The following is a 26,291-nucleotide window of genomic DNA, read 5'->3' as shown; positions in this document are numbered from 1 at the left end:
GACAGAGCGTTTGCTGTCAGGGCCCCGAGGCTCTGGAACAGCCTGCCCGAGGAAATCAGGTCGGCTGAGTCAGTGAACTCTTTTAAGTCCCTTCTTAAAACATACTTTTATAGGAGAGCTTTTCCCGATCTTATTTGACTTTATTTTATCCCTTTTATTTTATTGTATTTTACTAATTTTATATTAAATTTTCATGCTCTTATCTTTTTTTTGTATTATTCTTTACACTTGTTAAAGCACTTTGTAACTTGTTTTTGAAAAGTGCTCTACAAATAAGGATTATTATTATTATTATTAATCAGTGAGCTTTAGAGGTGCTTTTAGGCTTGTTACTGTTTCTGGTTCCAGTACTTTTGCTAAGCTAAGCTGATCTGCTGCTAGCTGTAGCTTTATATTTAAAGAGGTGGTATTATGCTCATTTTCAGGTTCAAAATCTTATTTAGGGGTTGTAATTTTCAAAAGACACCATATTTTTCTCATACTGCACATTGCTGCAGCTCCTCTTTTCACCCTATGTGTTGTGCATTTGTACAAGTAAGATGCATCTTACTTGTACAAAATCTTTGTTGGGAGTTGCACATGCGCAGTTCCCAGGTAAGGACTACTAGCCAATCAGAAGCAGAGAAGGGCGGGTCGTAAGAAACAAGGTAGTGTGATCCAAATCAAAGCCGCTTCAGACTGCGATCGTAACCTAGCAGATGGTATAAGTTACTCTCAAGTCCACAACATCATTGTTCCACATCTTACCATAAACCACTACAAAAGTCATCATATTTCAACTCAGTTTTACATAAAAAGTTGCCAAACAATTTGAACGTTTGCTCAGTAGCTTTCACATCGGGTGTAAAGTTAGCATTATAGCTATAACTTTAGCTGTGTTAGCCAACGTTTACAACAACTCCGCACTTAATCTGTAAAGTTACATTGCCGTGTTTATTTTAAATATGATTCACAACCAATAAAGCATACTTACAGGTTGTGATTGTGAATTTCCAGGCCCAAACAGAGTCGGAGTTGCATCGTCTTTTAGGACTAAACGTTGCCGGTGTTCTGACAATCTATGCTGCCTTGCCGAAAAATGCTACGATAGCACAAGTCGACAGACTTGACTCTACTCGTCCCTGCTCCGTTTTTTCATTGCAGATAGTACCCAGAGATAGTAGGTAGCTTGTCGTCATAGCGACGCCATACACAACTGCCGCGACGTAATGTTCAATGCGACACACACACCAGCGATCCACACAGCTTTCTATTTTTAAAGTTAAAATGTTTCAACATTACTCAGAATGTAGAGACAGATAAGTGGTATGAAAACCTCCCTGCAGAAGCGGAGGGCTCTGTGAGCGGGCGGCTGGCCGGCCTCACACGTGCCTCCCGCTGGTTGGCACAGGCTTCCCCCGCAGCCACTTGCGGAGCTCCTCAACTCCGAAATTATTCAAGCACATTTTTGTTCCGCCATCACTTCTCATAAAACTGTCAATATTCAACTCAACTAAAAACTTTTCAGAAGTGGATTTAGTGATGAAATTCCATACGAAAACTGTAAAATATAAAACTTTCTGTTGCTGGCCTCTGTCTGGTGCAGCAATGATGATGCAGTGAATAGTGAATATTCTCTCTGACCAATCAGCAGTCTTTTCTTTTTTCACGTTACATTTTAGTATCCCTCAGCTCGCTTAGAACCTCGATGGAGGTGAGGTGATATGAAAAAAAGTACCTGGAAGCAACATTTCTACATTGGAAAACCAAACAAAGGTGAGTCGAGTCCGCTCAGACTAGCTTGGTTTGAGGGCGTGCCTGACCCCCGCTAGCCGCTTGGCAAGCTTTATGACACGTTTTCATTGTGATGTCACATGTAAAGGAAGTGAAGGGCTGGACTACAAACGAGCTGTTTTCAAGCGGTTCAGAGCAGAGCTTTCTGTGGGAGATGGGAACTCCCTTTGGGCTGGACTTTGGGCTTTTTCACTTTGCAAACCTGTTACATGCACAAAAAGATATATAACTCAATAAAGGAGAGGGAAAAAGCCAAAAAGCATTATACCACCTCTTTAAGGAACGGATATAAGAGTAGTATTAATCCTCTAATCTATCATTTACTCTCTGCCAGAAAGCAAATAAGTGTACTCACCAAAATGCCAAACTATTCCTTAAAGCAGCAAGTAGTAAATGAAGAGGGATGGTGACCTTCCCTAATTGACAGAGCTGCTATAGCTTCACTGTCATCTTTGTAACCAACCAATGAAAGAGGCCAGAAGTGAGGTTATAAGGCTGACAAACAGGGATCTCACTCAGTCACTTGACTGATTGATTTACATTGACTGTCCAGAATAGAACAGACCACCAGCAAAAAAGTCTGAAAAAAGACTTCCGACACAGGAGTAAGAGAGTGATGATGCCAAATATTTGTAATAGTCATTACACTCTCTCAGTAACTTTTCAACCATCATAGAAAGTCAGGCATCTTTATTATGCTTCTCATGATCAAGTATTAGCTTAACTTGATTATTGTAACAGAATTATGATGTTTGCATGTGCCAGAGCAGGTTACCTGAGTTCATGAGTTAGAAAGACTTCTCTGCGCATGCAGATCTTTATTGAACACAGCCATTAGTGGCAAAAAAAAGACAGGGGGCGGGGGGAGGCATGTAGCTGGACAGATGGAGGGCAGAAACCTTACACCAATCTGTGGATAAGGAGGGCAGGACCTGTCTAAAATTTTTAAAGTAGAAGAACTGGTCTGATCAATGGTGATTCAACCTGTTTACTTTCAAAACAAATTTAGGATTGCCTTGATAAGATCTTTGATCAGCCAATGACAGTTTAAAGTTAGCATGGAAACTTCCCTTCAGGACTTCACAAAAGAAGGAAGAGTGATGTTTGTTTTGCATCTCAGATCACTCCCTCTTTCGTAAACCCACAATTTCCATGTCAGTGGTGAGTGCTTTTCCTTGTCTGACACTCTCTGTTGGACAAACACCATCAGTAATCCAAAGGGCTTTATGTCAGTAACTAGACGGTGTTCAGGTAATTCCAATCAAAACATACAGTGCGGTGTTAGCAGCAGTCGGACAAGGAAAATAAGAGTCATCAACAAAAACAAGCTGTGTCATAAGCCTGGTGTCCATCCAATCAAGGAATCATAGGTAGAAACTGACAAAGGAAACACAGAAGCTGATTCTATTGAAGCATTATTACTGAAAATGTATGAATCTAGCATCACTGTCATTCAGCTGTGGATTTACAATGGTAACTGTAAAGCTGCACCAGTGAATACTTTTACATTAAAATTGCTCAGATGTGTACTGTGAAAGGTGTTGGACATACTGATGGAACACAGAAAATGATCATGCAGCTCTGTGGAGCGTTTTAACATCTTTAAGCTGATTCTGTTATTGCCATGCCCGTGCCTCAGTTTTCCCACTTCGCTGTGTTTGTTTTGGTTTAACTTTACTTCATTTCAGTCTCTTATCAACCTAATTTTCAGCAGTGGTAGGCATATGTTTTCAACAAGAAAGCTCTGATGAACACACTGTTTACTACCTCGCGTGCACCAAATAGACACAAAGTGTGCAACTAGCTGGTGAACATAGTAGAGCATTTAGCAGCCAGAGCCAGATAATTGCCTCAAGAGTTGGTGTAGACCAAAACAGAGCTAAAAGGAGAGTGAATATTGGACATTTATTAGGTGGCCGGAGACACGACTCCAAATGAACAGTGTTGCTCCATGTCTCCTGGATGTGTAAATAGGTAACTGTTTGCTAACATGTTCTCCATTACAACTTTAAAAGGTGTAATATGTCAATGTTGTCCCAATCGACCAAAAGGCAATTAATGCAAGTTTAAAATGGTTTTCATTTCTTCATTACACCTCATCACCACCCAGTACTGTAGTTATTTTTGCTGCCTGTATCTGTACATATATGCAGTTCTGACAACTCACATCCTTAACAGTGTCACCTGCCACAACAAATTTTTCAATGATTGGCTGCCCTCCAAACTATGATGAATGGGAGGGGTGCCTTACGTCCTGAACATGAAATCTCTTGAAAAGGAGGAAGCTCTTAGTAAATATTTAGATACAGCTAAATTACAGAGATGTACAGATCAGAAAGCAGATCAACTGTGTTTATATGTTAATCTGTCTAAACAAAACATGTATACGCCGTTGTTGAATATCCAGAGCGTTCTTCCTTCATGTCACTGTGGCGGCAGTTATTTAAGTGGTGAGGCTGTGGGGAGAGCAAAGCAGAGACAGGCCATATGACACAGATTTGAAAGCACTTTGTGGCTGGTTTTGGCAGCTGGAAATGCCACTATAGCTTCTATGGTATGCACCAGGGGGAGATAAAATGGAGTGAAGAAAATGAAAGAAAAGAAGGAAATTGCTTTAAATGAAAGCCTCCCTTTTTTCTGCAGGGAGGCTTTCCGAGTCTTTGCGTCTACCCAGAGCTGTAGATGGCTCCATATGGGCTTAAATTGGTGAATATATGTTTGCCATTTTGGCCCAGTAGAGGATATTAGAGCACAGGAAAACAAAATCTGATAATCTCACTCCACAGAGGTCATGTGCTTTGAATTGTGGAGAAAAATGCGAAACCCAACAACAGCACGTTTAATGTGAAAAGTTAATCAATTTTTGAAACAAACACAAGTTCCCTTTGATGTTTGTCTGGGTTTCACTGCCACACAGATATTTTTTATCACAAGACTTAGGATTAGAGAACAGAGAAATTAGTGGGAGAGAAACAGAAAGAGAGAACAAGGTATTAGTGACTAATGCTGAAAAAAGAAACTGGAGCTTTAAAGCTCATAAAGCCCCTTCCTCCTACTCTCCTGACACCCAATCAATCTGTCCCTGACGTCCTGTTCTCTGCACAGGTCCACCCAAGAACACAGGCCTTTTCACATGGTGCCGTTTATGTTATGTAACAGTTTGTTATAACACAGGGCCTAGATGTCAAAAGGTGTCATTAGCTGACAAGAACTTTCATTGTTAACAGTGTACACATATACTGACATCAGTATGACTTTACGTCAGCATGATTAACTGGTATAGAAGGATTCATCAGATACCAATGTATGACTACTATAATTTCCAGTTAGAGCCATCCTAGAAAGGCTTTACACCTCGTGATCATTCCGTGAGATTTTTTTATGATTCAATGCATTGTTAACAGGCATATATGCTGTAGTTACATATAGTGTTCATAAGAGTAACCCACCAAGACAGTGCTTTAAAACGTTCATGTTTTAGTCCTATTTTAGTACTATTTACTACAGCATACCAAAGTATATTGATTCCTTCCAGGCAAATGTTATTATTGGACATACCTATCAATTTCTCATGCCAGCACATTAACATAAAACACACAGACATTTAAGCCACAGTAATTGTTCTATGCAAAAGCGTATTCTAATGTTCGATACAATGAGGCTTCAGTAGTCTGAGTCACACAAATGAAGTAGGTATTTTCCAAAGTTACAGTGTTTCTATCTAATTCTGCTTTGTGTTACTAGGTTTCCACTGTGACTCATTTCATAAACTACTACAGCAACCTATTACTGTTTCAATATACTGTACATAGGCCATGTCAGTATCGTTCTAAGATAGACTTGGAAAAAAAGTAACTTCCCGACAACATATATTGAATTAAATATTAGGTCCCAGACTATAAAGGGATACTTTTCAAAATATTCTTTGCTCAAAAGTAGTGCACTTTGTGTTGCATGTTAACTCTGATGAATAGACCTATTACAAATAAGATTTGTGATAGGTCTATTAATAAATATGATTTGTGATAGGTCTGAGATTTTGAAGATAAGAAAGTTGCTGGGTTTTTTATACTTTTTTTTATTACAAAAATTAAAATATTAGTTACCTAGAATGTACAAAATAATATACAGATTTGTAAAATTGTTAGTAGAAATGTACATATCATTTGCATTTTTTATTTCTATTTTTAAACCAATTTATTTAAAAAAATACTCAGGTAAAAGTGATGATGAGGATTGTATAATAACATATGAGTGACATAATGGGCAGAAAAATGCAGAACCTTTTGGTTTCAGTCCCTTAAATCAGTACATAATAACAACATAATAGGCTTCCTACCCCTTAAAACTAAGCTTGGTGTGTGACCCCCTTGTCACAGGTTGCCAATTCAACAAAAGTGATTTGTCCTTCTCAAACTTGAATACTAATATTGTTGTTACAATAACCAGAAATCTACAAGCAAAAAGCAAACAAATATGTTTTTTTTTTCCTATTCTCTTGAAAGTCTCTCAACACATCAGATTTATCTTTTGACCCTTTGGAACCACTTAAATACTCACATATACTGAACAACTCTGTTTTTTTAATAAACATTTTTTTTTGCCCCCATTCATCATGATCTGAAGTCAAAGATCTAAGAATTTCTCTAGGTACACAAATATTGTTCACAAATCTGTCAAAATCTGTGTTAATATCAAGATGCTGATCAGACAGCATGGGTATTGCACAGGTGTGCCTTAGGCTGGCCACAATTAAAGGCCACTCGAAAATGTCTGCCATCTGCCCTGTACAGTGAAAACTGGGATTCATCTGTGAAGAGAACACCTCTCCAAAGTGCCAGACGCCATCGAATATGAGCGTTTGCCCACTATGCAAACCAATTGTTGCAGCAGCTGTCCCGGTGCCTGGTCTCAGACGATCTTGGAGGTGAAGGATGTGGAGGTTCAGGGCTGGTGTGGTTACACATGGTCTGCGGTTGTGAGGCTGTTTGGATGTACTGCCAAATTCTCTGAAACGCCTTTGGAGACGGCTTATGGTAGAGAAATGAACATTCAATTCACGGGCAACAGCACTGGTGGACATTCCTGCAGTCAGCATGCCAATTGCACACTCCCTCAAAACTTCGGACATCTGTGGCATTGTGCTGTGTGATGGAACTGCACATTTTTGAGTGGCCTTTTATTGTAGCCAGCCTAAGGCACACCTGTGCAATACCCATGCTGTCTGATCAGCATCTTGATATGCCACACCTGTGAGGTGGATGGATTATCTTGGCAAAGGAGAAGTGCTCACTAACACAGATTTTGACAGAGAAATGGGCCTTTTGTGTACATAGAGAAAGTCTTAGATCCTTGAGTTTAGCTCATGATGAATGGGGTTAAAAACAAAAGTGCTGTGTTTATAATTTTGTTCACTGTATGTCATCTTTACCCTGCATCTGTTGTACATAGTTTAAATTGATATGTGTCAAGAGTTTGTCATATATTTCATAGAAGGTCCTCTCTTTGCCGGTGTGTCTGGAATCAGCTTTTGTTGCCTCCATGTGTTTTTTGTTTCGCTGTCTGGCAGTGGTACCAGTAAATGAGCTGGTGACTTGTGTCTCACGCTTCGTGCCAAGATATGTTTTGCCTGCTGACTGTTTCTTCCCTCCTCCTTTGCCTCCTCTCATTTTTTTTCTCCATTCTGCCCATGTTTTCGTCTTTCATGTCTTTGTTTGTTTACATTCACAGTGGATGGAAATCACAGGCTCAGGAAGATGCAGCCAGGAACAAGGCTGTTCTCTCCCTTTATTTGTCCTTTTCCTTCCCTTTTTGCCTTGCTGAAATGCAGGCGGCTGACCATGCTTGGGGTTTCCAAACTAGTGTCTGTGTTGGGGGTCCCTGGAGAGCAACCCCACCATAATAGCCGGGTGGAGTGGGCTGGCGAGTGTAAGAGAGGGAAAATGAATAGAGTGCTATGGGGCTTTCCAAACCCTAACTCCTTACAAGGTCTTTGTAGACTACATTGTGCTGAATTTACCCCAGCTGACAAACCATCCAGCATGTGGTGAAGGACAAAGGTTGAAAAATGTTTTGTGGCCTGAGTGGCTTTCTCACACTCATGCTTGGTGAAAAATATTGCGGTCAGGCTTGTAACACTGTAAATTTGCTCTGTTTTGTTTAAATCTTCTGCTTCTTCTGTTCATCTTCTGTTTGTGTTATTGCTGCATTCTTGGTTCAAACCTTGATTCAACTCTCCCCTATATTTCACAACTCCTCCTCTCCTCTCTCCCTATTTCCTCTTTTCTCACAGACAGAAGTGTGCCGAGAGTGTGCACATGTACAGATGTATATGCTGTGGTATGCGTGCATGTCATTGCAAATCCATGTGTGTATGTATTTCCGCGCGCGTGCGGGTTTGTGCATCCATCTCCATAGCAGCCTGTGGATTCCCGTGCAGAGGAGTCGACCACGATGCGGCTGTAAATCTTAAAGGGAAGCTGATAAATTGGAGCACCAGTGACAGTTTGACTTCCTCCCCTCAGAATGGACTTTGCTCCCTAATTTTGGGAAAGAACTGCCACATGCCCTAGAGAGGAGGGATCAGACAACTCAGTTATGGAGCGCAGAGAAGCAGCAAAAAAGAAGACGAGGACACCCCACCCCCCATCTCCGCTCATTCCTCCGACACTCCTCCCATCCCTTCATCTCACTGATTATGAGTGTATGTCAAAGGAAGGGAGGAGTGATAAAAAGAGCCAGAACTGGGGGAAACATCCAAATCTCAGACAGGCGTGAAGCGTATCCACTGAGTCACTCTGTACGATACACAAACACTGACTCCTACACAGGCGACCGCATTGTTTGATAGCTGAAAGGCATACACAGGCTGTACACAGACAGTACAGAAGCACTTGGAAAGCACACACTGTGCAAACATAGGAAGAGGCCTTTCACTTTTGTCACAGACATGCAAACCTACAGGGAGGCAGAAATAACAGACACCAAACCCTGTCTTTGCTTACTCATGGAGCTCTTTTATCCTCTCTGTCCCTCTCATTTACTTGTATGTCTATGGTGGCACAATGTACATTATAAAAGACATCAACTGTTTTCACCCTGTAGAGCTTTTGCACAATGGCCAACTTAGCTTGTTTTTCCGTGTGTGACATTGAGACCTAGGTTGTAAGTGGAAGTGAAAACATGAGAAGACGGACAAACAGCCGAGTCTTTACAAAGAAAGCTAAAGACTTCCACATAAAAAAGCTGCAGACAGATTAAGGTATACATACAGTAAGCCTCTCTATCTCGCTCTCTTTGTAAGTTACAGGTGTAACCTTTCCCTCTCTCTGAAGAAAAGATTTTTAAAAAACCCAAAAACTATTCATTTTTACCTTGAAGTCTTTACTTGGCTGACCAAAGTAAAATGAGTGCGACACACGATGTACTACTTCTACAGAGATAATGGAAAGCGGCTGATGCTTTACCAAGGATTTTCTGAGCACTTTAATTTTTTCTCCTCCCAGCTAGATCAAACAGGACAATCTGTGCCTATCCTTGACAGAGACCCACACCAAAGCAACAACACTGGCTCACACAGATTAGTAACCTGTCAGTTCTTTGGTGGGAACGTGAAACACAGAAACCAGCCACATCAAAAATACCTTCTCTCACACAGGATCTGATGCCATTCCAAGATCCTGTTTGTTCCTCCTCCCTTCAGACATTTATCAAATTGAATCCACCGCGCCTTGACACTACATGTCACAGTCACCCCATTTATACGCCGATGGCAGTGCCTGCCATGCAAGGTGCCAACAGCCCATGATATTCTCTTCCGTTGCGTTACTTCTGCACGGCACATACCCAGAATAATGCACATGTATATAACGTTGTTCTTCTGTTCTTTTGATATATTTCTACATTTATTTATGTCGACTGTATGTTTGTCTGTGTGTAGCACCTTATCACCACAACAAATTCCTTGGCAATAAAGCTGATTCTGATTTGGGGTTCAGTATCTTGCCCAATGACACTTCTACATGCAGAATGGAGGAGCCAGTGATTGAACCATCAACAGTCCGATTAGTGGCTATATAATTGTCTTAGAGGAAAAGGAAAGAGGTGGTTCAAATCAAAGAGTAATGCCAAATATTTAATGAGCTGTAGGATGAAGTGCAAATCAGTTTTGCAACATACATTTTGTGAGACTTAAAATTGACTGAAAATTGGCTTCATCCTACTTCCTACCTTCAAATTATCTCATCTGAGCCAGTGCTAAGTGCTAACTCTCAATGTAAATGTTTGCTTCTTCAGATGTTATACTGTGGGGTGACGAGATAAATCTTCCAGTATTCCTTTTTTTTAACATTACTATAAAATGTCTTTGAGCTGTGTTTGTTGGTCAGCCAGAAACATTTTAACTAGTTTATCCAGGGACTTAATTGTAACTTAATTAGCATTTTCATTTTCCTTTGTTGTTTGCCCTGTGGCTAATGTCTGTGGTGATAACATCGGCAACTGCTGCCTACTCGTCTGCCCATGTTTACAGATGAGTGACCGTGGCAGGCGCCTTTCCTGTACGCACTAGTGGTAGAGTAGATGTGATCAAACATCAGACTTTTTTTGTTCTCACTCTATGCGCTGTATATCTGTAGTTAAATGAACCCACCTCTGTAAAGAGCTGGTGTGTTAGTAGGTTTTCTTTTTCATCTATTAGTATACATGCAAACTGTATCAATATACATAAGGTAAAAATGACCTTTTAGTAATTTTTTGTACTGGTATGAGGAACAGAAAAATAGCAGATGCTTGTAAGCTTCTCTGAGCAGTAGAAACACAGTGTAAGAATTGACAGCCATGCAAATCATTTATGGTGATGTGTCGCATTGGGCTACAGATTTACATATTTTATATTAAACTTACATGGAACTCCATCATTACATTAAAGGAAATCTAAATCTCAACCAGGGTTATATTCTCACATTTTTTTATGACTATTAGTCATGTTAACATTTTTACTCACCAGAGATTTGTAATATGCACACTGCGGCAAGAATGTCACTTGGGGCAAGAAGCAAATGCCTCCTAGCCTGATTCTGGGCCTCTGAATTGTCACCCGCTTCTCAGATTTGTTCAGTGATTAGATAGGTCTGGTGTTGCTCCCACTGACAGCTGTGTTCCCCAGTAAGAGAAATAATTGACCAATCAGAGTTTTGAAGGTGGGAGAGGCAAAAATGTAAAGCATCACTCAGGCCATCTATTCAGAAAGTATGTGAAACACATGTGCAAGTATAAAATGTACAAATTTATACTTTGAACCTTCAGATCTTTATGATCACCAGCACATTTGCTATTCATTTTGTTTTTGTCATTCACCTCAACTTAGAGTTCACAGTTCCTCGAGGAGCAGGTGCAGGTTTTGGAGGTCAAAGGTGAAATGTTCTGGTTGCTGTGTATTATAGTCTTGGAGTCAAGTCTTAAAATGTGATAACAGCCGAGGGTCTGTCCTGCCTGGTGTCTTTTAATGATAAACACTGACTTTAAAAATTGTAAAATTTTTTCTTTTACCCATTAAAAAACGTTCATCCCCCCACAGAACAACTCTGTTCATTTGTTATATGTTTTTTCCCTCAGGAACTGTTCATTATTTTTGGAAGATATTCACTGACGACACGGCTGATGTTTCATCTTGATTCATGAGAAGCAGCAGCTCTGGATTCAGAACAGGAGGAAGGCACTCCAGGCAGCACTAGTCGACCCAGATGTGACTGGTGTGATGGATGAATGTGGACCAGCCGTTGCAACAACATGTCTATTTCAGTCGCCCATTGTTTGGCACTCAGTCATCACTGTGTATGTAGCAAGTCAACAGCCAGTCTCCTGTGTGTACTACCCTTTGCTCACAAAAGAAAAGGGATTCATAGGGGAAGGGGCATGTGTTTCCTCTCTCTCAGCATGTGTCCTTCCACAGAGTAAAACTGCCATTTTCCCACTTTCCTCTCTCATATTCTGTAATACACACACTTATTTGCAGCAAACACAGAATGGGAAATGTTTCGGTGGCATGGCAACACAATTCCAAAATGGAATAAATGCTTGGCAGCATGTGTGTCAAATAGTCTGTGGTGCTGTGGCACTCCTTTTTCTTGTAACAGGAGTACTTAGTAGGGCTGGCAGGACTTGTCCTTTGAGAAACACTTGATTTGAATGAGTTGCTCTGAATACCGCAAAGCACATCAACACAAACAATGTTGCCATCTGCTCCCCATAAACTGAGCACGATTTACGAGCAGCGTTACAACCTGAATTCTGGGTTTTCCAGGTTTTATCTCGGTCAAGTCAACAACACGCACAGTTGCCTATCAGCTGCCCATCAGTATCTCACTCTCTCTTCCTCTAACTGACAGCTGCAAGGAAAAGGCCGCTTTCTCTGTAGAGACATTTTGCATCATAAGTACAGTAATTAATGTGATGGAAAATATAGTCCAAATAACACCCCCATACAGCAAATGTTTTGTGCTTATGGCTGGTGATTTAAAAAGCATGAGTGTCTGCTGTTTTAAGTTAGGCCAGGTGGTTGCCTGCTGGAGGAAACAAAACAGATGACTAATACTTATTCTTATTCACGCCATAATATAAACGTATTAAGTTTAACTGTTTATTGTTTTTGGATTGTTTTCCAGCCCATGGATCAAACTGAAAACTCCTGTGAGATTTCAACTACAAGAGATGTGAGCTTTTCTTCCAGAAGAGCAAACAGGGAGCATAGTGGCTTGAACATATGTGACTTGCTTCTGTTATGCCAGAATTTTCTAAAACAAAACAATGATAAATAAAGCCAGGCGTGTACTAGAGGGATTTCCAAATTTCAGGTACTCCTGGGTGGCTGGCATGAACAAAACCAGTCATTACAGCTTATTATGAAGATGTAAATCACACTGAAATGCAGAGGTGGAGGGGAGGGCACGGCATTCATGGGAACCATGGTTACAAAGTGTTGGATTGCACTCTGTCACCTTTGAGTGGGGAATTAGTCAATCAGTGACATGTGACACTGCCGGCCACCTGTCTAACGATAGGTGTCTGCTAACACATGTACGCACTAACAAGTGTAAGTATACATGTAGACCCAGATAAACGCAGCTGTTCTGGACAGGAAGATTCATTTGACCAACCTAAGGCACAAAATGTACCAGTAAACTGGAGGAGCGCTTCTCAGCTTTTTTTCTCCCATGACCTGAACAAAGAAGCAATGCATACTTGAGAGCAACTTTCATATAATTTGTGTTTCTACAGACATCCATTTTTTGGTAAATGAACAGTATTGATACAAAACAAAACTTATGTAGTAAGTTACAATATGAAACTATTGTATTGATCTTGCTTTTATGTGTAACAAGTTGTTTTTCTTTATTTTGTCTTGTCTCCCTGTTGTTGGTCTATTTTCAACTACCCATCTGTACTGTACATTATCCCTGAATAACACAAAGAGCAACCTTCACCCACCCACACACACACACACACACGTTCAACCAGAACAGCAGAAGATGAGGCTCAGGATGTCATAAGAAGATAATGAAACATTCTTCCAAAGCTAAGATGCAAGCATGATTCCCACACAGCTGGACATCAGCACTAGATTACACCTTAAAAGGCCAAAGAAAAAGTGATGTCATTATTCTGACCTCCTCTGATGTTCTCAAAGGACAGTTCAAGTGATTTTGCTGACGGTGTAAAACACAGCTTTCTTTGAAAACGCAGCCAATGTTTTCTCACATGTAATCGAGGCGGTGCAGTTAAGGGTGCTGTAAATTTGTGTAACACGGCCTTTCCTGTCTCCCTCTCTCCAATGTCTACGCTTGCCAGCCACAACTACAATGCTCCCTATTTATAGTGCTTTTACCTCAGATATTAACTCTCTCCCCCGCTTAGCCTGCCACTTCCTGCCAGAGAGGAAACGTGTGTTTGTGTGTGGTTTACTCACCTTTGGGAGCAGTGAGCAACCAGAATACTGTGGATGGCAATGGGATTTTGTGCTTCCAGCTTTTTGTGTCACATTAAAGGGATGTGTGAACAGATGTCTGAGCGTTTCACCAACAAATGTCTGTTTTTCCATCCTCTACATTTGAGCCCTCAGTCCTTGTTTTCACCAATGCATCCCCCTCTCACCCACTGGGAATTAAAAAGAAGAAAAGGCAACAGCTAATACAGTTTTCCAGGCCAGGTGACAGGTTTTTTTTACGCATATAATCCTAGCACACTCCTATCCTATCTATTTCAGGGTCTTTGAATGAGTGTGCATGTTGCACGTGTTTGGATGTGTTTGTGTAAGCCAACACCTCAGGGTTGAGATGTCGGAGTTCACCTTCCTTCAAGTACATGATCAAAAGGAAAAGCTGCAACTGGCTGGAACATCCTGTTTTGGACGTAAACACTGCTCTGCATCCAAGGCTTTCCTCCCCGTGTTGGAAAAACATCTATCCAGCCTGTCCTATCACTTCATTTCAGCAATCAGCCTCCCTGGTGATCAATAATAATAATGACAACACAAGCCTTTAATGCAGTTTAAAGGGAGAGACCATTGTGTGGCTTATAAAAAGGTGGCTTTGACTTTGTTACAGAGACTTGGACAGACATTAAGAGAGACATGATAGGAAATCCCAGGGAGGAACACACTTGCACAGCAGACGCATCTGTCTGCCTCGCAAGTCCCAGGACATTTTCTCCTGACATCACCTCCTCCGGTCACTGCTGGGTTACCGGCCAGGGATATTCCATGTCTAGACTTCCTGCCCTGCCATTTTGTCTGGGGCTGGTGGGCAAAATAAGGGCACTGCACAGATGTTTACTTAGCTTTCTGTTTTCATCAAGAGTTTAGGTAGCCTGCTAAGTCATTTGCTCCGTAAACAAATGACATCAACAATGCATCTGTGGACATTCAAAACAATGAAGTTTGAATGAGTCAATGCGTCAATAAAATGGTTCTGAAATGTGATACAGGAAGTGAGTGTGGGAGAGCGAGTATGACTTCTAAAGAGTATCTGGAAACTTTTGCAGCTTATTCAAACCTTTGATGTGTCAAAGTGAAATCTGTCTTTCACAGCAGTCTAGCTTAAAGTACAAAGCATTCAATAATACGTTGAAATTAAACCAGGCATATGAGTGCAGATTGTACATTTATTTCATGTCTATTCCGTTAGAACAAAGGCCTTGTTTTCTTTCTCCTTCACAAAAAAGCTCAAAAAAATGTTACTTAGAAAAATATACATTGATATTACAACTGAAAACTTGAATTTCAGCGTTGAATTCAAATATACAATTTGCATATTAAGAAACTATGAAAAAAGTCAGAAAAGGTGGCTTCGATTGAGGCCAGTTTCTTGACGAGAACAGGGAGCGCAAGCATTCAAAAGAAGGCACTATCATTTTCCAAACTCCTCATAAAGCTTATTGAGCATACATTCAGCAAAAAATTTAAATCAGATTTTCAAGTGTGCACAAAAGATGAAGAGGAAGGTCAAAGGTAAGTCTGTGAAAAGACACTTCTTCCTGTGGTTTACCCCTCCCTGTTTCACTCCATCCTTGACGCCCCCACTTTCTCTGAACAAAAAAAGTGTCAAGCTACATACAGGAGAGCCCAGCTACTGCTACAGTACTACAAATCTAAGGTTAGCTGACTTTGGAAAGGTCATCAGGTTGAAAAAACAGTGGGGGCTGGGTTTTTTTTAAGAATAACCCTCACTTTCCTACTCCTGAGTTAAGCTCAATACCCAATAAACAACTAAGTTCACTGCTTTTTGATTCAAACAGTAAGAATGTTCAAGGCAAATGCGTCGATAAGAAACAATCCGACAACATACTTAATCCTTTATCATCTATATCACTTTCCTTGTCTTTCCCTTTCAAAGTTAACAAAAAAACTCCTCTACCTTTTCTTCCCCCCACAGCCCTTCTTCTTGGTCATCTCTTGGTACATCAATGTCCAATACCTTTCTACAAAATTCTCCTGTAAAATGTTCAGTTCCTTTCAATCTGGTCAAGATCCAGCTCTCCCCCGAGCTGGAAAATGTCCCTCTGTGTCCCACGGTCACCCTTCCAGAGGGTGCGTTTACCGCCCACAATGCCCTCAAGAGTAGAACCGGGCCGTGAGTCCACGCTACAAGCAGAGTCGCTATCCAGCTCCTCGTAAGATGAATCCTCTTCCTCATCATCTTCTGCCACTTCCTGCCGTGACTCCAGACCCAGCTCGGGAACAGCAGTGAAGTCTGACTCTATTTGGCTGGAGGGTTCAAAGGTAGGAGGGGACAAGCTTGATTGGCAGCCATCGGTGGCCGAGAATCCGGGGCAGCTCAAGCTCTGAAAAGTCTGAAGTTTCTGAGGAGACAAAGAGAAAAAAGTGATGTTGGATTGTGCATCTGAGCTCATGTTCGCATTCTGGCTTCACTCTAATGGGCTATAAAAGTAGGAGGGTTTGTCGGGGGGGAATTCGAGCGCAGGGTTTTCCAGAATGTCGGTTTGAGATTGGGTTTCAGTTTGGGCAGCCAAAGGCTTACCCTTCAACGACATGTGAACATGTAAACAAGAGTACACGCATGAGCCAATGAGGAACATACACAAATGCTAAACCTTCAGCATTGTTTTGGAAGAACACACAAAACATGGAGACACCACAAAATCTATCTTGTTTTTCTTTGTGCTCTGAGCCAATTCATCCCTGTGGAAGCCACTGTGAAACACATAAGGCATGACCTGTAATAGTGGAGGACTTTTTTTGTTTAAGCCATTGTTATTCACAGTTATAATGTTTTATAGTTCCGCATTCTAGGGAGAATCTTTATGTGAACAACTGCCTGTGTTTTTGCACTCAACAATTGACCTTGAACGATTTCATCCACAAAGGAGATGTTTCTTCTGTCCACTCTGAATTCCTCCCTGCAACAAAGAGCCATGCAGCGCAGTGAAAGGGTTAATGATCTCTGGAGTGCCCCAGCAGCAGATGTTGGAGGCATGGAGGTGAATAGAGATGAGGTTTTCTCTATAGAGCCTCGGCTTACATGACGGACACCTCTAATATTCCCCGGTGTGTTAGGACATTGCCTTTTCCTGTTACAATGAGTTGGGAGTTTCCCGCCCTTAAGTCTCACTTTAGTTGTCTCACTTTTTTCCCTGCCCTGATTTAGCACAGTCCAAAAAAAAAAACTACAGTGCAGGGTTTTGGCTGTCTGAGTTCAACACAGGCTCACTTTTGCTGGATTACTGTTAAATGTAAGCCACTCGAACACAGGAGACTTTATCTGCAAACACTTGGTGATCATGTGGGGAGTGACCTTTGCTGTAGTTACCCCATTGAAGTGGAAAAGGGGATTTCTGAGCCCTCACTCTCGCTGTTCAACCCCCAGTATTAGCCCACTACTAATTATCACAGCAGACGAGGAGACGAAAGGAAGAGAGAAAGGAGGGGGACGGGCAGCTTCTCCACAATATGCTTTCTATAAAATCTACAGAGGCTGACTGGGATTTGGGTGGGTGTGGTGGTAGGTTGGGGGAGCAGGGCTGGATTTCTGCTGTGTACCCAGCTTTCCCTGTGTGGATTTTTTTCTTTTACTTGAGTATACCCCCAACCAGATGGAATATATCCAAACCCTATTCTCACACACATACACACACACACACACACACACACAGGCTCTCTAACCTCATGCTGTCATGTCTCACTTAACCCACTGGCATAACCAGGAGTTTGGTTGGTTACTTTCTTAATCTAATAATTTACTGACTACTACTGTACTCCAGTAAGTTAGTAACACTTATATCCTGATATCCTGTCTCTTAGTCATTAGTATCAAGTACCAAAACACTGGATACTACATTACCCAGAATGAAAAAAAGTAGAATGTGCCATTCCTGGCCAGATGCTCCGAACAAATAGGAGGCAGCATTTTACCTTCTCCTCCCTCTCAGCCAGACTACTCTCTAAGCGATTTTGCTCCTCTGCGCTTATCTTTATAACAACATCATAAATTACATATTTATGTCTTTCTGGATTAGCAGGCGTGGCTTTTTCTGCAATAAAGTTAAAAGGATTGCCGCCTTGTGTGATGATCTGCTGCCTGTGTGTGTCTGCTGCTCTCTGTCACTCGAAATATACACAAAAGTATGTTATTCAGAAATGGGGCAGATTTTGATATTTCATCATGTGGGGGGGGGGGATTGAAACTCCAACAGAACAGCGGGGAGAGGGCCCGAGAAATCAAAAGGGCTGGCAAGTGTGGGATGCATTTTTGATAATTTATCAGAATCAGATCATTTATAATTTATATTGTTTATTAGGTTGGCACAACATGAGTGTGCAATGTGTGATAACATTGTTCCATATTGATGACTGTATGACTTGTGGTAAATAAAAAATATTGAAGTGTGCCATTTAGCAGCCAGGTTGTTTTAAAATTCACTACAGGATTAGAATTGAATATTTAAAAATATAACTAAATGTTGTTTTTTAGATCAGCAACATTAACGTTTACAACAGCAAAGTCACAATATAAACACAATAATATCTCACTGGAAACAAAAAAGAAAGAATGAAAAACTCCTACATCATTCAGTATCGGCCCTTCCTCCTGCCCTCCTCCTCCTCCTCCTTCCTGCTGCTGCTGTAATTCACTGCCTACAGGTAAAGTTAACAGTGGTGGAGAGGAATGGCTGGTTTGTCTCAGCCAGCATTTACGTTTACAACAATGTGCCAAATTTTAGGGTAGTGAAGAGTGGGGTGAGTTGAGCTAGTTTTTACTTGAGGAGTCTTTAAAGTGAGGACATGACAGTAATGTCTCCAAGTAAAATATCTATATATATTTTAAGATGTGGCTCATCCCTGGGAATGATCAATTTGGATCTAAAATAAATTGTTTTCTTGGCTCAACTTGCCCCATATGAGGGGTAAGTTGAGCCAAGGGAGAGGATGAGCCACATGGGCATCGGGGACATCAATGTCATTTCATGTGCAAACTCAAACACAAGATTCAATTGCACTTAGATAGTGAAACATTGCAGCTATGTCTCCTAGTTATTTCATATCAATGTATCGCTTTAAAGTCATCCTGTTTATCGTCATATCCCGTGCCACCTGATGACAATGATGAATAGACTTCACATTTTTGTACCTCTCATACTATTCTGTCCAAACCCACAATAGGAGATGAAGCCTGTCTGTGTTCCATTTATAGAAGCATGAGATGATGGTGTCTGGTCCAAAATGCATAATGTCACACATCATTTCTGTGATGCATTAGAATGCAATGTCAAATTACAGCAAAATATCTGGTTCAACTTCCCCCAGGTCTTTTTGCTCAAATTACCCCATCCCTGCCATTGTAACAAATTTGTGTAGTTTAAGGGTAATGTCATGTTAACGGTATAGCCTCATATTGTAACTTCCTAAAGCACTAAGCACTAACACATACGTAAGATTTTCTCAAACCTGTCTATAAGTGTTCAGACAAGAATCAGGACACCTTAAATATATAAAAATCACTTTGAATGGCAAAAAACAGTTTTTTTAATCTTAAATGTGCTTATCACTTATTCCATGGGCCTCTCTTCGTCACAGGGTAAGTAAAATGGATGACTCTTCAAAAATGTGTAGTCACATGACCAATTTTGTCTATCACTAAACTTCCCCACAGGCTCAAATCACCCCGCTCTCCCTTGCTCTCCCGCTTTCAACATTATATGCCCGAATGGCAGCTCTACTTTGTCTTTTCATGTTGGACTGAGGGCTGACAGTCGCTATCATACCCCGAGGCACAAACAGTATTACAACACAGGATGGCCCTTTTTGTCCAAGTCCAAGCCAAGACTTTGACAAGATAATTCAAAGCCTCAGAGGAAATTATATTATAGTTGTCACAGAGTACTACTCCTCATGATGAACCTCATGTGTAAACTCAGTGGAGTACTCCTTTAAGTTTTCAGTTCTAGTTGATTTGGCATGTGAGCTTTAATAGTACATATAACGTACATATGACACATGTATTTACCACTGGAGGCAGCAAACACATCATGTGTACATAGTGTGAATCTTGAGAAATAAAGGTGGTCTCTCCTTATCTTTGTTTCACTATTAGCAAAGACAGAACGCAAATATACCGAAAAACTATTTCTGAAAAATGCTGGACAAACTGGGCTATACAGAAGATCTTAAGGATAATAACTGTATTCCATTCATGAAGGTCAGTGGTCAGTGGATGATGCTGTCAACTTCGGACTGCATCACATCCTGCAACACCTCACACCAACATATGCTAGGATCCTGTTTGTGGACATCAGCTCGGCGTTCAACACCATCATCCCGGACATCCTCAGCACCAAACTCACCCAGCTCACTGTGCCAGCCTCCACCTGTCAGTGGATCACAGACTTCCTGACTGACAGGAGTCAGCAGGTGAGGCTGGGGAACATCACATCCAGCACCCGGACTATCAGCACTGGCGCCCCCCAGGGGTGTGTGCTCTCCCCACTGCTCTTCTCCCTCTACACCAACAACTGCACCTCAGGGGACACATCTGTCAAACTCCTGAAGTTCGCTGACGACACAACGGTCATCAGCCTCATCCGGGAGGTTGATCAGCTGGCTCTCTGGTGCGGTCAGAACAACCTGGAGCTTAACACGCTCAAAACTGCGGAGATGACCGTGGACTTCAGGAGGAGCCCCCCCAACTCTGCCCCCCATCACCATACTCAACAGCCCTATGTCTGCTGTGGAATCCTTCAGGTTTCTGGGTTCCACTATTTCTCAGGACCTGCAGTGGGAGCCCAACACTGACACCATCATTAAGAAGGCCCAGCAGAGGATGTACTTCCTGCGTCAGCTCAGGAAGCTCAACCTGCCTAAGGAGCTGCTGATCCAGTTCTACACAGCCATCATCCAGTCTGTTCTCTGCACCTCCATCACTGTCTGGTTTGGATCTGCCAGCAAAAAGGACAGGAGCAGACTACAACAGACAGTCAGGAATGCAGAAAAAGAGTCAGGAAACGGGCAGGAAACATCACTGCAGATCCATCTCACCCCGGACACAACCTGTTCCAGCTCCTCCCCTCTGGTAGGCGCTACAGAGCACTGTACGCCAAAACCAACAGACACAGAAGCAGTTTCTTCCCACAAGCCATCACTCTGATGAACAGCTGATTTCTGACTCACAGTGTCAGGAACAATTCCTGTGCAATAACCCAGTAACTCTGCCTGTAATCAGCCACCTGTTTACTGGTTTCCCCTTATTATTTATTTACTCACCATTCTCTATTTCAGAGCTGTTCATACTATGCCATATTGTATATACTGTATACCAATACACCTACCTCAGGTCATAAGGTCATAGGTCTTTTTTTTTTTTTCCAGCATCCTTTGCACTATGCTCCATCACACTGTGTACATGTACCTGTATATCATATCCACCTTCAACATGTACATAATGAGAATAGTTTACTCTTGCATCCTTTGCACTCTGATCACTGCACTATTTGTCAATATGTCTGTATTGTTTTGTTCATAGTGTGTATATTAGTGTTGTCTATTCTGTAGTTTGTGTCTGATTTTAATTTAATTATTATTTTATTATTGTGTTATTGTATTATTGTATAAGTAAGCATATCATGAGCAATGTACAATCCTGAGTCAAATTCCTCGTATGTGTACACATCCCATACAATAAAACTGATTCTGATGAGAGCCTACTTTTTCCACATACATTATCCAAAACTATGCTCAACACAACCAAAAATTCCAGTTTAAATACATTATACACAGCATTTGGGAGCAGCCCAAGCACGAGCCAAGAGGTTAGGCAAATATCTTTCTGATAATTAGGGCAAACAACACCCTGCAAAGTACTATGGCAAACGTCCTGATGTGAACTTGACTAGAAACTTACATGCAGATAAGCACACATAGAGAAGTGTGTGTACACACACACACACACACACACACACACACACACACGTGTAAGGGTGCTTCTACTCAATACTGAGCAAAAGGTCTGAATACTTATGACCATGTGATATTTCAGTTTCTTTTTTAATAAATTTGCAAAATTTTCTACATTTCTGTTTTTTTCTGTCAAGATGGGGTGCTGAGTGTACATTAATGAGAAATAAAATGAACTTTTTTGCTGCAATGAAACAATGAGTGAAACATTTACACAACACACAGACACATACACAAGCATGCAGGTACTTTCCTATGTACAGATTCAAAATATGAGTAAATTTTTTTCGGTTAGCTTGGTGCTGAAAATAGGTCAGACAACATCAATAAAACATCCAGTTACACACTACTCTGAGGAAGACAGGCAAACAGACCTCCAACTTCAACAACTGTAAAATAAAAGAGAAGGCAGGGGTGCAAACAAAGAGAGGACAACTTAGCTCATTCCTGACAGGCAGACAACATATTTGCACACCTTCGTATCAATTGTCTGTATTGCTGTTTGTGTGTGAACACCTTTGATTTGGTCTGATAATGTGTCTCGTATTCACTGTACCACCACAGAAGGAATGCATAGCAGATATGCGCAAATGCCTATACGGTAGCAATGGTAGAACAAGCAGCGGTGGGAATCTCTGAGATTCCCAGAGTTGTACATTCTGAGTCAGAGGGCTACAATGCGATGATAAAACAATTATCGATGCATGTTGATGCATCAAAATTTTGATTTCTGTACATGATTTATACTTTCCCCTTATTGTGAGACTACTTGCTACTTTTAAAACATAGTGTATATGTAACAATGTGTAATTTAAACAAAGTGATAAATTTCATTTCATTCTCTTTTACTATAATTAAGACAACTTGCATCAGTGGTGTAAATGCAAAAAAAAAAAACAAAAAAACAAGTACTTTCTTCAGTGACACATCAGCCAAAATTCTTTCTGTGAGCGTTAAGGTACTCATATACTGGCATACTGTCAATGAGAAAACGAAATAAAATTTAAATAATCCGTAAAGATCCCTCGTAAGACTCCTTAATTATATTCCTGGTCCGTAGCTAATGTTTGTTTATACAGGGAAAACACAACAGACTGACTTTGATAAACACCTGCTATCAGCTTTAATTTGGAATTCTCTATGATGTACAGTATATGCCAGTGTGGTCACAATTAAATTTCCGATGACTGACACAATATTTCAAGAAAGAATTGCGAGACATCTACGGATGGATTTCCCCCTCATCCCAAACAAGCAGAAGCAATACGAGCCGGCTCTCGTGAACAATGGGAGCCCCTCCATTAACTGTAGGATAGTTATTTTTGACACATTACACTTTTAACCATCAATATGACAGAATATTTCAAAGTCTTGCAGATGAAGAATCTTCCATATTTATTTATTGCAACAAATAAGAATGCAACTTAGACAGTGACATGCAGAAGTGGTACTAAATGAAGAGCAGTTTCGGAGTCGAAAGAGCCGGCTCTAGGGAAACAATGGAGCCATAACATCCGGCTCCCCGAAAAGAGTGATCCCATCACTACGTGTGACTGCACACTGGTGTTTGGGGATGCTTTACAGAGTACCTTCGGGACAAGTCCCAACATGTCATTATACATGGCAAGCACCGCACCTTAAGGCGCCCACCTAGGTGTTCCCATAAGCCTGCGGGGCTTGACGCTCAGCTATGATCACCATGTCTGCCAACCTAGGAATGGAGAAGGATGAACAGAGGAGGGGACGAGCAGAGCAGCTCGATTTTGGGCCAGCCAGAAAATATTAATAAAGAGGAGAGAGGAGTTTTCTGCCAGCTTCCCTGCAGAAATAATACCCCTTTTCTTCACCCTACTATTTCTCTCCTGTGTGCACAGGCACCCGCACACACATTCAAACATTCGCTCAACACGCCCCCTTTTACCACCTCTTCTGCTAACACAGCTAAGTCAAAGATAGCTTGTTATTTTTCTTCAAAATGTACAATGACCCAAAGTTGCCATCTGGGGCTATAAAGACAGGCACAAAACAATGAAACTTGCCAGGCTGGCCTCAAACAGGCCATTTCCTCTATAGCAGTGTGAGCAGCATCAACAATCATTCAGCATGTGACCTAGAATCAAGAGATAACATTCCCCGTCTGACAGCTCACTACACCCACTATACTGAGAAAAAAAACAATGCAGGGCCAAGGTGGAAGGGCAGCCAGGGATAGAAATGAGGCAGTGGACAGAGGAGTGAGCGGATATATACAGCTGACAGGGAGGATATTCGAGGAATTATGGGGGTGGTTGCATGTAAATCCCTACGGTAGTCGAGCTATAGTCGATTAGCATGACATGCATCCCCAAAATTCACACTCGACTTCATTGACGTGGTTGAGGAATCCAGAGGCCAAATTACACCATGTTCCACTGACAACACATACTGGAGACTTGTTACATGTTGACTCTCACAATCCTTAACCCCCCGGACCTCCAGCAGACTTTATAACAACATTCTGCATTTGGATAGTCCAAAAATATATACAAAAATAAACAAGACAAGACGCTGTTTTGGGTGCAGATGATTTGTGTTTTTCCTTTTCCTGGATTTTAGACTGTATTACTCATCCACACACCTATACAATAGAGGAGGTATGGTGGTATGTATGTGTGTAGGTGTAAGAAGAAGTAATAGTAGTAGTAGTAGTAGTAGTAGTTTATACCCTAAGGCGGGGCTGCCTGGGATGCCATTTCAGCCTGAGAGTGTTGTGATGAAGACCCATCAGGCATCTTGGAAGCGAGTGGGGAGGAAGTGTGCGTAATGTGTAGCCAGGCAAAAAGGAGAAAGAGCGTCACTTATATCACGCATCAGCGGTAAGTTCACTGATTAAGTTTGGCCAAAAACCGCTGAAGTAAAATGGGATGTGACATTTCTGGCATTGGGAACAAATCCCTTCCACACATCATGCAAAGAACCAAATTTCCATAAGAGGCGTGAAAACATCATCTGTTCCCAACCCTGACAGTAATCTTATGTTCTGTCCTCACCAGAACAGATGCAGGTTGTGACCAGCCCCACATTTCCACATTATCACTTGCTTTTCCAGACAGTTTGCCAGCTAGTAACTTTCCCTTGGCTCTCACTAGGGCAAACCACCTTGTTAACTTATGACAACTATGCAAATATTCAATCTTCTGGAGGTTTCAGGTTATTTCATTTAAAACCCTGCCTATTTAGGTTTCTGGACAAACTAGATGCAGCCTTTGACCTGCACCGGTTATTGGCAAAAAGGAGAAAGAGAGACGAAGAGAAGTAAAAGCGAGAGAATAAACCTGTTCTAAATGATACGTGTGTGCTGTGTTAATGCTTACTTTCCATGCTCTAGGCATGCAAGTAAGTGAGAAAGCAAAGACTGAAAATTGAGGTGAAAAACAATGACAATGAGATACTACGTCTGCAGAGGTCTGCACCTGCATTCAAGTGTTGCTGCAACCAGAGGTAAAACTGACTCCATGTGTGTGTGTTTGTATCTCTACGTGTATGTACAATCATCGTTCTTGATTTTCCCCTTTTAGTAGCTGGCATAACTAGAGGAAACATGCTCGCTAGTCTCCATTACTGAAGCCCTGTTTATCCAACTCTGGCTAGGTCCTGAGGGGGACTGGCTGGGAACACAAATCTTTGGGAGGAGGAAGGGAGGGTAGAGGGATAAATTGATGGTACTTTCTAATAAGAAAACAGGAAAAGTACAATATGTCTGTGACAGGAGGTGTGATAAAGGCAGATTTTAGCGCACCATATCAATGACATAAGTGCAGAAAAGCAGGGACTACAATCCGAGAACTGAGTCGTTACATCATGTTAGGTTGGCTGTGGTATCAGTGGCTGCTATTGGTACTTGTTTCTGTCCAGAATTTCAAGAGCTTCCACATAAATAATGAAGAAGGATGTGATGTGAACAAAATCAAGATCTTTCTGTGCTCCGTATAAAAAAATCAGAGCACTGCCAAGCATCAAAACAGTACATGTCATTAAAATACTTCTACGGTTCTATTTTAGGTTTGGTTTTGTCCAGGGGTCATTTAGACTCCGTTCCACTGCTTCCTCTGACCTTACAAAAAGAACAAACAAACTCTTGTCATGGGCAAAGTAATACGCAGTTCTGCGCATCCAAATATCTAATCACCTTCAGTTATTCTAGCTGCAGGAATGAATGCAATGAAATGAATGAAATACAGGGTAGACGTTGCAGAGAGGAAGCATATGTACGGCAAGGCGACCAACCTTTGGATGGGCCGTTTACCCAACAGAGTAAATTAAATGATAAACCGGAGCAGGGCTTGCTAGAGCGTGGTATAGGCAGCGTGACCGAACATGAGGAATGCTTCTTTAGTAAGCACCACTCCCTGAGCTGGAAGGAGGGAAGCCTGAGATCACTTAGCCCTAAAGCCTTGGACTGACGACCCAGAAATCTTAATTCAGTCAGGCCCAGAGAGAGAGACAGGCCCAGTTATGTTTGAAGATCTCTTGAACTTCCCCTTGGTCTAAGTACAAAAATGTACCTTGTGGTAAGGGC

At 41.4% G+C, this 26,291-nt stretch overlaps 1 protein-coding gene across 1 annotated transcript in view; it reads right to left on the bottom strand.

Moving 5' to 3' along the window:
* Positions 1-14,913: 14,913 nt before the first annotated feature.
* LOC119917340 (protein FAM53B-like) overlaps positions 14,914-26,291 on the bottom strand; it is a 28,006-nt gene continuing 16,628 nt past the window's right edge. The window contains exon 5 of the mRNA XM_038737634.1: positions 14,914-16,128. Within this exon, the coding sequence (XP_038593562.1) occupies positions 15,772-16,128 (357 nt within the window). The 3' untranslated portion in view covers positions 14,914-15,771. The remainder of the gene's footprint in view (positions 16,129-26,291) is intronic.

The sequence above is a fragment of the Micropterus salmoides genome, unplaced genomic scaffold (genome assembly GCF_014851395.1).
Source record: "Micropterus salmoides isolate LMB-PRFRI ecotype aquatic unplaced genomic scaffold, ASM1485139v1 Ms_hic_scaffold_22, whole genome shotgun sequence".
Lineage (NCBI taxonomy): Eukaryota > Metazoa > Chordata > Actinopteri > Centrarchiformes > Centrarchidae > Micropterus > Micropterus salmoides.
This window is presented reverse-complemented; position numbering and strand designations above follow the sequence as displayed.